Source organism: Leuresthes tenuis, unplaced genomic scaffold (assembly GCF_036924035.1).
Source record: "Leuresthes tenuis unplaced genomic scaffold, fLeuTen1.0.hap1 SCAF_2, whole genome shotgun sequence".
Classification (NCBI taxonomy): Eukaryota; Metazoa; Chordata; class Actinopteri; order Atheriniformes; family Atherinopsidae; genus Leuresthes; species Leuresthes tenuis.
The window spans coordinates 3127582-3139642 of NW_027325356.1; the positions used below are offsets into that span (position 1 = coordinate 3127582).

A 12061-nucleotide genomic window follows, 5' to 3' on the forward strand; every position below is an offset into this window, starting at 1 on the left:
ATGAACATTTGGTCGTGCTGTTATGATCAAACTACAAATTAAATTAATTAAAGCTGCATGTGCTGTACCCAATGAAGTTGTAATTGTGAAATCCACGAAAAACAACCTTTCCAGGATTTTTATCCCTCTGGATCAGTTACTAAAGTTTCAATCATCTGCATTTTATTGGTTATTTGATGCCTTATGAAAGCCGTTCTAATAGAACAGGACAATGTGCCGAAATTCAACCTTTTTTAACATAATTTGACATAACTTGCATCTGTCAAATGGAAACTTTTGAATTGCACATACACACAGAATAAAGAGTCCTCACCTGGTCATGTAAGCCGATGAACTTGAAGGCCTCCATGCTGAACTTGAACTGTTTGTCGTCGGAGGGAGAGTAGATCTGAACAGTCGGGTCCACTGTGCAGCTGTCAGAGAGAAACAAAAGGTCCACAGTCAAGCTCTGTTAGCTCTGTTCGGCCTTTATTTCCACCTGAGAGTCTCCTGCCTACCCGTTCTCAATGATGGAGTAGGTCGGGTGGTAGTTGGGGTTGTCGTACGGTGCAGCTGTGCAGGACTCCACGAACATCTCGGTGTTGTTGACTGAAGACGAGGCTTCAATCTGCATGTGAATCCTGCTGCCAATGTCATACTCCAGAGGGTAGGAGTTTGGATCAATCCTGGTTCTGAACTGGCTGTCGGGGTAGAACTCAAACTGGTAGGTGAAGGTGCCGAAGCCTTTCTCCCACACTGTGACGTTCTTCCTGTGCGCTGTGAAGCCCAGGGTCACGTTCCCCTTTTTGGGGTACTGGCAGTAGAACCGAGCCTCCACCAGGTGCTTCCTGGTGATCAGCGCGCTGCTGTCGTCCTGCACTGTGGTGATTTCATTCTTAAAAATGAGGTTGTCGTCGTCTTCCTGCAGAGTGAATGGTCATGTATTCGGTTCTCATTATGGCTGCAACGATTCGTCGACAAAAATCGATAATAGAAATAGTCGACTATTGTCGCCAGACGTGTTTTTCCAACAGAGTGAGACATCGCATTTAATTACAATCTCTGCGGAGAGTCGCACATGCGCAACAGCGTTTCGCGGTAATGGCTGCGTCCAACACATTAGCTACATGTACCAAAACTTCTAAAGTTTGGGAGCATTTTAGCCTGGAAACAGCGAATAAAAATGATTACTTGCAAGGTTTGTAAAGCAGACCTTAAGTATGACGGCAGCACCTCGGTGGTGCACGAACATTTAAAGAGAAAGCAGGCGGGCAGAGTCTGACTCGCCTCGGTAAGATTCAGGTAACATCCAGGCCAATACCTTATGGTTTTGGTGTACATTTTATAAGCGTTTTTCCGCTTTAATGTTACGCCTGACAAATATTTTTAAATTAAATGCATGCAGTCCGAAGAAGAAGCCACCATGGAGCCCTTTCTGCAGAAGAGGCAGCTGCCCCCACTGAGTCAGTATAATAGGTTACATGCTGCCATTCCGACATCTTAGTTTTTATCAAACGTACCGTCATTCCGACACTTTTTTCCTCCTATGGTCGGAATGGCGGTATGTTTTTTTTTTTTTTAACATACCGCCATTCCGACAGATCCTTTTAATAGCCTATTTTTTTACCCAAAACATTTTGAACTAATGATATGCCGGCGCAAATCCGCCCTAAAGTTTGGCGCACAAGCTCTGCACATGCAGAGGCCACAGCCTCGCAAACAAACTTTAATAATCTATTATCAAAATCCCCTGAATTTCAAATATAAAAATACAGATATTAATGTAACACTGGCCAGACTGAAACTGATTAAGCAGAAATACAGTGTCAGTGAGCTGTCACAGCAGCCAGCTGGAGCGGAGCTCTCCACAGAGCCCGTGCGTCTTTTGGACGCTGTCATCATATGCAAAAGTAATAATTGCAATTACAGATATCACGGCTACTGCACAGGACACAGTTGCGAGCACTCTGCCTTGCCTTGCCAATAGGAGAAGAGAGAAATGACAGCATAGAACGTATAAAACACAACAAAGTGCAGTAAAACGTGATTTATGAGTAGTCGCTCCAATTTTGGGAAGCGCGGATGGGTTTTGCGCATTTGGCACAAACACACAGCCGTTCCGCAAGGTTTTATACAGCCTGTTGATATCTTAAGGACCTAACTGGCCACACCTGGGAGTAGATGTCATGTAGAGATTGTTTTTACATGGCATTACAGCTGAACATAGAGCTTTCATCCACAAACCAACGTGGGAGAGCCCGAAGACGCATGTGCCAGACGCACAGAGGCATGCGTAAAACCAATTTTGACCACTTCATGCTGTTTATTTGCTTTCTTTTAGTTAACTTTCGTTTCTTTTGGATTTTTGTGCGTGTTATGGAGCCGTTTTGGTCCATGTTTGTAAGCCTTTTTTTCCTGGATTAAATTTTCGGAAGTAGGCATTGGAGTGTGTGATTGAAAACCACCGCGGTCTGCTTCTCCTCCTCCAGGTGCTGAGACTTTGTGTTTTTAATAACGCTTATCTGTAAACATGTTTTAAACATATAAATTGCATGAACAGAAAGAAGGGACTCACCTGTTGAGTAACGCACATTTCCTTATACAGAAAGCCTTGTCGGAATGGCGGGATTTCGGAATGGGTGTTGCCACCCGTATAATAACTGATTTTAGATCGGACATTTTTATTTACTTTTTGTATGAATCAGCAGCAAAGTTGAATAAAATATGCATTTTTCATCTTTCTTGTGTTTATTATCATTTGCCACATAATTAAAGCAACTGCATGCTAAATTTAAGAAAAAAATAATAATTATCTGATTAGTCCATGAATCGTTTCAATAGTCGGTGACTAATCGACTATTAAAATAGTCGTTAGTTGCAGCCTTACTGCTGATTGATAAATAACTGACAGAAATGTGTTTGTGATGGAACAAATGACTGCTGGTTACCTCGATCTGAGTGCCACAAGCGTTGAGGGGGATGACACCGATGATGTGGGTGCTGTTGGAGTATCTCTCCAGGCTGCAGGCCGTGTTACTAGAGTCACTGAGGCGAAGATGATCCTCTTGGAGTCCAAAGAAGGAAGATTTGTCCACCTCCACTGTCATGGTGGATTCACTGCAGGTCACTTTGGCTTTGACTGGAACAAGAAACACATACTTTAAACCTTTGATTTAAACCTTGATCAGAGATTCAGGCCTGTGTTAAATCTGATGGTTTATCAGGTTTGATTGGTTTGATGACATCAGAGGAAATTATACTAAATAAATTGCAATTAAACCTTCATCAACCAATATTTAGACTATGAAAAACGTAAATGTGAAAAAAGTAAAGTAGGGCCAGGACTCGATTAAAAAAATTAATCTAATTAATTAGAGGCTTTGTAATTAATTAATCGAAATTAATCGCATTTTTAATCGTATTTGATTTAAACCTTGATCAGAGATTCAGGCCAGTGTTAAATCTGATGGTTTATCAGGTTTGAGTTTCAGAGACTTTCTGCCCTCTAGTGCTGCAAGTGACATAATGTAGTTTTAAGTTGTGACAGCAGAGCTAAAACTGACCAAATGTTGTACGATGGTACCAATGAAACTGATCTGTGAACCTTTACACTGAAATATGTAACAAGAAGATAAACTTCAGACTCACTTTGCTCCTTACTGATGTGCACATAAACGCACCTCATCTCAGATTGATAGACGGCAGACCTGAAATAAGATTTCATAAACTTCAGGCACATGAAACACGATTCAACAGATCAAAATTCCTCTTTGAAACAAAAACTGAAGGCTCTTCTCAAACCGAACTTACCTCTTTCTACTCTTTGGTCAATCTGTAAAGTTTAAATCTTGGCTTTTTGACCAAATCCTTTGATAGAACTCAGTAAAAGTGACTTACTGTGAGGTTGGAGTTGCATTGAAATGGGAATTCGAATGGGATTGGGGAGAGGTTTGATAGCTGTTTGTAGCTGACCTGCAACATATGGAAAGAGTCATGTCACGGTTTTATACTCAAACTAATTCTGTCCGAAATTAAATGAGACCAAACCTCACCCTGTTACAGATTCCAAAGCAAAGCAGATTGGATAATGATTTCCCAGGTCGTGTGCCAGCGGTGTCCACCTGAGGACGAACTCATCGTGAGTGGTCCTGTGCATGGTCATGTTTGTCGGGACACTGATGATGAGATCTTGCAGTCTGCATGAAAACAAAGCAGAGATCTCTTCATTACAGCAGATGTTGTCGTGCTGTCACCAGGCCTCACTAAGTTCCATCTAACTTACATTGAATGCGTCGCCTGTGCTCTGATTCTGATCTCCAGCTCTTTGTTGACCTCCGCCTGGATGCGAGCTCCGTTTGCAGGTGTCGGACTCAGAAACTTAGGCAGGTAGACGCCCTCCTGACACGATGGAACAGGTGGGTCCACTGGAGTTTACAGACAGAAACATGCTGAAGTCAGTATCTAAGAACGTCCATCTTACTCAAAGTCGTCGTCAAAATCTGATAAATATCCTGCCATGTTGCACAAAACTATCAGCAGCAAACTCTGTGTGAAGTTAGCCGACTGTCACAGAGCACGGAGTGAATAAACTGTGCTTCAGGGGGGCGTGTGGATGAAGTGGTCCCAGTAGAGTGCCTGTGTAGAAATCCCTCCGTTAGCTGTCCTATAGCTGCAAGTAGCCACATAACAGCAGCTATGAGCTAACAGAGCTATAGCACACGTTCATTCATTCATTCTTCTTAAAGTATTAGTGAAATAAAGACAGATAATGCCTTATTTAGAGGCTGCATCCTCTAAGCCCCGTTCACTCCGTTATATGGATCTTCAGTTATCTAAATATCTTCAGAAGGACGCCGACTTTCACCAAACTGTTCTCGGTGAGTAGATGAACGTATTTCATGCCAGAAATAAGGTCCAGGTTTAAAAATACCGGAGCTCCCCTTTAAGTTGCTGCTACATGCATGAAAGCTTCAACCCACCGAAGGACGTGCAGCAGGTTTTCTTTGCTTTTATTCCTGACTCATTAAATAATTTCATCAGATATTCATGAGAACAGGAACAATCGTCCTTACCGAGTACAGAGAACTGCAGTGGCAGTTTACTGAGGGGAGGAGTGTTGACGTACGGCTGCCTTGAGCTGTGGTTTGGCCTGCTGGCTGTGGGCTGTCTTGTTGTGGATGTAGTCTGCCACCACCAGGGTTGTTGAGTTGAGTTGGGTGGAGAAGCGGTTTGACCCCACAGGGCTTGCCTCTTTCTCCTTGCAAGCAGTGGATGTTTGTGAGACTGTGATCCGTCTGAGTAGAACAGATCGATGTGCCCTCGCGAGTAGTCCTCTACCACCATCTCAAATCCATAAACTCTGGGATCGGCAGGGGAGTATTGGTAGTGTAACATGCAAGAGTCCTGACAACGTAAGTATTTCACGATTAAATGAGGCAAAGCAGCAATCTGGTTTATGTTTGACTATAAATCAACTTTCCCACTAACCTGATCGAGGTGGAAGCCTGAGGGTGGGTTGCATCCGCCACACTCCTCCTCTCGTAAATTCCCATACCTGCACCGGACTCTGTCACCATCAGGATCGAAGGATGGCAGCTTGTAAGTCCGTGGGCAGTTCTGAGGAACTCTTCAGCAGACATAAAGACGTGTCAGAAACAGTCAGAAACATCAGAAAAAAACAAAATGGGAAACAAGCAAAGTCACTTCAAAAGTTCAGACAGAGAATTACCTCATGAAGGGAAGAATGGCAATGTCTGGTGATCTGTTTGGTTCTCTGGTGTCTGATCTTATTCCCAAATCCACAAGAGTATTCAGCCTCAAGGTTCTGATTGAGTTACGTGTTGGGACCCAGCAACAGCTCGGTACCCTGTAACATGCAGACAGGAGAACCTCAGCTTTCATTTTAAGTGTGCGATGGCGCTCTAAAAGCTCGACTCAGCACATACGTGACATTATTTCTCATTCACTCACCTCATCCGAAACGGTTTGTCACTACTGAGCGTTCTTATCTCAATTATTTCAGACTCACACCACTGGTTGGTGTCCTGTGGTGCATTGGTGCTCGAGTCAGTTACAGTTTTCCAACGCCTGCTGAGGGAGCCGCAGTCACCGTTGGCACAGGTCCAAGGGAGGGAGTATTGACACTCATCATAGGTCGACCTTTTGCGAAAGGCCAACTGTGGAAAAAGATCAAATCAATGTGGGGGCAGAGTACAGTTTTCTGACATGACTTCACTTCAAGTTTTAGGTTCATAGAAAAGGAATAAAACAGAAATCTGCTCCATCCAACAACCAGTAAACAGAAACAAAACTGTGGAAATTCAAACTTATAAATAAATTCTTATTTCAGGCCCTTAAGCAGCATTTTAAGGTGTGGATTGGACATGTGGTTATACTGTGGGGTTCGTAGCAAGGCAAGGAGGAGTGAGCCTAATTTGGTTTGTAAACCAAAACAGTTACACACCCCCCTCCAGTTTGAGCCAAGAAAAACATTAATGTTATGTTATTTTCTGCATTTAGCAGACGCTTTTATCCAAAGCGACTCACAAATGAAGATATAACAGCTTTATAAAAAGCTAACAATAAGCTACATAGAAGGAACCCAGGAGTCCGACTCTGTCAGAGGGGACAGAGTAGAGATAGGGTGCAGGCATAGAAGGAAGTGCAGAGATAGAGGGGGGAGGGAAGTACAAGGTAAGTGCTGGGATAGGAGATGCTCTCTGAAGAGCTGGGTTTTCAGGAGCTTCCTGAAGATAGACAGGGACGCCCCTGTTCTGGTAGCACTCGGTAGGTCATTCCACCATCGTGGGACGACACATGAACAGAGTTTGGATTGTCTTAGGCGTGGTGTAGGAGCTGCTAGACGACAATCCTGGGACCAACGGAGGGACCCAGTTGGGACAGAAGCCTTTGCAGGAGCATTCAAGTAGATGGGAGCCGTTCCATTAAGGTCTTTGTAGCTAACATCAGGGACTTGAATCTGATGCGGGCGGCTAAGGGCAGCCAGAGGAGCTCAATGAACAGAGGGGGGACGTGTTCTCCAGAGAGTATTTTAGTTTTCACTGCCATTTTTCTTTTCCAAAGCTCCCATTTTTGCAAACATCTAGTCATTTAGCAGACTTACAAATGAGAAACAACATTTGAGCTTCAGTGCAGTCAGAAATCTGGTCCACAGGACTGAGCATTTCCACCAATGTGGAACCACAGATGAGAACCGTTTGGACTGAGCCTGCCGTGTGCATCGGGCTGGCAGAACAAGACCACGTTCCTCAGAGGAACACAGTGGTACAGAAGGAGCTTAAATGGCTGGCTGCAGACCCAGGCGTCACTCTGCAGGCAGCATTAGTCATCTGAATATGATTCAGGCAGCCATGGGTAGACTGTGGAGGTCAAGGTTTCACTGTGAGGCGAGAGGTAACCATGGGCTGTACCAGGAGTTGGTGGCAGACTGAGTCACATAATCATAAGTTTTCCAGTATTTTAAAGCGACATGATCAGGAAACAGAGGATATGCAAAGCAGCTTATTTGCTTTCTAAGACTCTAACTCTAATTCCTATGCAAGAAATCAAATTTTCAAGAAGAATGAAGTAAAGTAATTTAGACAAGCTAAAACAAAAAAAAGACAAAAAGTGAAGTAAAAGAGGAGGAAAAAGTAGTAAAAAGAGACATAAATGTACATTTTCTCTCTAAATGATTAGAAAAATACTGTAATGTTTGTAAAAGTGACAAGAAGAAAGCTGCATCAAACACACACCGCGGGGAAATAAATCTCACCTGAAACGATCCATCGGGGTTTCTTCCTTTGTAGGTGAAGGTTGTGGTTCCACCAAAGAAATGAGATGCCGACACCAGCGACACCAGCAGGACCAGCTGAAGGAGGAGCAGCACTGAGGAAGCCATCCTGATGCTCCAGATTCACCTCTGTCTTCTGAGATGCTGCTCACACCCCCCGCAGCATCTTATATACACCTGTCCGGGGAGGCGGAGGCACTTGAGCTGGGATTTATTGGCATGTACTCAGTGTTTGAGGTCAATAAAGCAGCTGCAGAACTGGTTTGAGTTAACAAACAGGTTGAAAATACTTTTTACTGTAAAGGCCTTTTGTGAACTTTTTTCAGTTTTATCACCTTTGTTGGGAAAAACCTGCCTCAGCACAATGTTCAGTACTTTTCACAGTAATGCTGCAATCTGTTCTCAAATCACATGAATGCACAAACGACTTAATAAAAAAGGTTTTAACTCTTTTTGGTGGTAAACGTTTGTTACCTTTGCTGTCATGCAGATACAGTAATATGCAAAGGTCTAATTTCTGTGTATATTGCCTGGAAAAAAGGATATAGATGAGAAATTCATGAAAACACCTAAATATAAATCCACAATCTGAGGCAGAATCTGAGTTTGTTCAGTTCTCAGCAGCTTTAAAGTGAATCTCTGGTCTGAGCTCCTTTATTCTCCAACACAGCCTGAACCCTCTGAGACCAGCTTTCTGTCATTTCTTTAAGGAGTCTTCAGGAATAGTTCTCCAGGCTTCTTGAAGGACATCCCAAAGCTCTTCTTTGGATGTGGGCTGCCTTTTGTTCCGTTCTCTGTCAGATGATCCCACACTGCTTCAATAATGTTGAGGTCCGGGCTCTGGGGAGGATTCATCCCTCCATAAGACCTGTTGGCACTGATTTTCAGTCCACTTCTTGTGTCATTTGGCACAGCTCAGCCTTTTCTCCCTGTTTCCCTTCCTTAAGAACGGCTTCTTGACAGCCACCCTTCCATGGAGCCCATTTCTGATGAGGCTTGGGCCAACAGTAGATGGATCAACTGAAGGTCCAGATGCATCTCTCAGGTCCTGTCAGGTCTTTGCTGGATTTTTTCCTCTTTCTTAAGGACATCACTTTCAGATCCTGTTCATCTGCTGGAGATAGTTTTTTAGGCCTGACACTTCTTCTTTTGTCCTCCACTTGTCCAGTTTCCTCAAATGTTTTAAGGACACACTGCACACCATGCTGAAACATGCCAAGTTTTCAGCTAATAGCTCTTTGGGAATCACCTTGTTGCTGCAGAAATCCTATTTTCTGTCTGTCAAACTGTGTTATCTTTGCTGTTTTTCATAGATGCAACTAAAGAAATGGGAACAAATGATGTGTCTTTGTGACAGGCTGCTAGTAACAAAGTGCCTAAAGATCCAATTCAAAATGGCTTCTCTGCTAAGTTGTCTGTTATGTGTCGACACAACACTGGTTCATCCCTTGAGTTAGGAGGCTTCTTTCTGCCTGAATGGTTCATAGGTCAGAGTTTAGTGGTTTATAAACACATCAGGTACAAAGACTGGACTGAAAATGAGCGAAAAAGCAGAAAATGTCCAAAGAAATAATTTGAAAGACATTCAGAAAGCTGGAAAACTATTGATGAATTCTGTCTGCTTGGAAGGAAAATCTGAAGAAATGAGGGCTGGATCAACCCTTTTGTACAGTACTGTACATCAGCACACCTTTCTTAACATTTCCCCATTGTTTAAACAGGGCAGAGGTATGTTAGTTTCTATTTCTTTGTTTCTCTTAAGTCCCACATACGACATACATTAATGTGTGTTCTTTGAAGCTTGACCTCATTTGAATTGATAATAACCACAAAACAATTTAATGTTTCTATTTGCTTACTAGTTCAATTGCAGGAAATCAAACAGGAGAAAAAAAAGCCTTTTCATCTGTCGGGGTCAACAAGCTATGAACTCAAACAATGCAACTCAGCCCACGTCATCAAAAGAAAAAGAGCAAAGAAGGAACCTATTGTGACCTTAACACCAAAAACTGATTAATCAAATTAATGTTCCACTTTCAGTTAATGAGAAAAACAAACTCTTGAGATTTGTGCTGACGTAGACAGACTGCAGCTTGATAAGCAGCACATGTTGTACGTAAAGAAAGGGATCGGCAACAGAAACATAAAAAATAACGAACACGAAAACTGTCTCTGCAGTCCAATAAACCAGACTGAAGACACATTTGGGCTTAATCTGGGATACTTTTTGCATTTATGGCACTGGCTTGTGTTGCATAAGCCAGATGTGGCCCAAAGGTCATGAGCTTTAGAATCATGGAAAACATATGAGTGAATGCGCGCTATCGCGCGCATTTGTGTCGTCAGGGGCTGCCATGAAGCTGTTAATCTGTTCTGAATAATGGAAAACATATGAGTTAGTGCGCGCTATCGCGCGCATTTGTCTCATCAGGGGCTGGCATGAACCTGTTAATCTGTTCAGATTAATGAAAATTTATGAGTGAGTGCGCGCTGTCGCGCGCATTTGTCTCATGATCAGCTGGCATGAAGCTGTTTAACCATGTTGGCTGCCCTGCTGCTGCCCTGCTGCTGTCCTGCTCCTGCCCTGCTCCTGCCCTTCTGCTGCCCTAATGCTGCCCTTCTGCTGCCCTTCTGCTGCCCTCTTCCTGCCCTTCTGCTGCCCTGCTGCTGTCCTGCTCCTGCCCTGCTCCTGCCCTTCTGCTGCCCTAATGCTGCCCTTCTGCTGCCCTTCTGCTGCCCTGCTCCTGCCCTTCTGCTGCCCTGCTGCTGCCCTTATGCTGCCCTCCCACTGCCCTGCTGCTGCCCTCCTGCTTCCCTTCTGCTGCTATGTTTACTCTGCCTTCATAAGCCATCTTGGCTCTGCCCTCATCAGCCATCTTGGCTCTGCCCTCATCAGCCATCTTGGCTCTGCCCTCATCCGCCATCTTGGCTCTGGCTTCATCAGCTGTGATAGAACAGGGCAGCCATCTTGGGTGTGGTCAGCATTAGTTGCTATGGGCAACAGCTGTGACTACCAACTGTCAACTGTCAAATCTGCACCTCACTTTATGCCCTTAAAATCATGGGGTTTTCATATTGAGGCACAAGTCTGGAACAGACTTTCGCTATTCGAAAAGTAGAAGTCGGATCCGAATAATTCTTTCACTGTGAGCGCCAGAAGGGACATGGGAAGCCAGCGGTGTAATTTTTATTCTTCTACCCCCCGTGGCTCCTTTATTATGGCAGTTTTAAAATGAGTTTTCCGACTGATTTCAGGGCTCGGCTGTTTTATAATGGGATGCAATGTTCCCTCTCTGCACTCAGAGGGGATTTGTGAGAAATCTGTGAGGCCCAGCTCAATGACAGTCACATTGGGTGAAAGAGAACTAAAATACCTACGTTTTGATATATAATTTATCCAGATCAGGCAGATATTTTGGACGTCAGAGGCATTTGTTCGAGAAATTCTTTTTAAAAGATTTTTAGAGTGACAGTTACAGTGTAACCGACATGAGACAACCTCCTCTGGACACCTAAAACGTAAACTGCCGTTGTGTCAAAGCTGTATAAGCTATTAACAAGCCCTTTACCACAGTTATAGCTGAGTCTTTCCTGTCACACACAAACTTTGAATGATGTGTGTTTGTGACGCTGTATGGCTGAGTTACGAGGCCTCCAATGTGAGGCAGTTTGGGGCTCTTCGAGGCTCTTTTAGGCCTTCTCCATTAATTTTCCCATTGACAATTTTCCCGCTTTTTTCCATTTATCCGCTATTCCTTTCAAGTAATGAGAGAGATAAATACAAGCACACTTCTGCCCATCGGCGCGCACGCAGCGATGTGTTTTTTATTTTAGTCGGACCTTCGCTGCGGGACGAGTAGCGCGCCGAAAAACGTGACGGAAACGGAAAAATAATAAGTATTCACAATAGTAATATGTGTGCCCTGCCTTTGGCATTGGCACCCATAACTAATCATTTCTTAATTTAATCCCATTCATTATCCAATCAAAACTGAGAACACGCCTACGAACTTCCTATGAAAGAGCTGCTTCCTGTGTAAACAGTATGAATTAAAGTAAAAACAAAAACTGTGTAAAAGGTTAAAGGTAGTCAAGGACCAACGCAAAATTAATTTTTTTATTGAGCCATTAAGAAACAAGAAGTCCACCTGAACACACACAGTTTGACAGAAAATAACAAACAAATACTGAATCATAAAGAAAATAACTGATTTATGTTCGTCCCTTTGAAGCTGCAGAGTATTGATTATAACTGGCTAAAACACAGCCATCGATCAGGAAAGCTTTTTT

At 43.5% G+C, this 12061-nt stretch overlaps 1 protein-coding gene across 1 annotated transcript in view; it reads right to left on the reverse strand.

Annotated features, from left to right (window-relative positions):
- Positions 1 to 3119, reverse strand: part of LOC140301399 (ZP domain-containing protein-like) — a 4400-nt gene extending 1281 nt beyond the window's left edge. The window contains exons 1-3 of the mRNA XM_072379804.1: positions 2928 to 3119; positions 498 to 901; positions 314 to 413 (exon numbers count right to left, since the gene is read on the reverse strand). Coding sequence (XP_072235905.1) covers positions 314 to 413; positions 498 to 901; positions 2928 to 3086 — 663 coding nt within the window. The 5' untranslated portion in view covers positions 3087 to 3119. The remainder of the gene's footprint in view (positions 1 to 313; positions 414 to 497; positions 902 to 2927) is intronic.
- Between the last annotated feature and the right edge of the window lie 8942 nt (positions 3120 to 12061).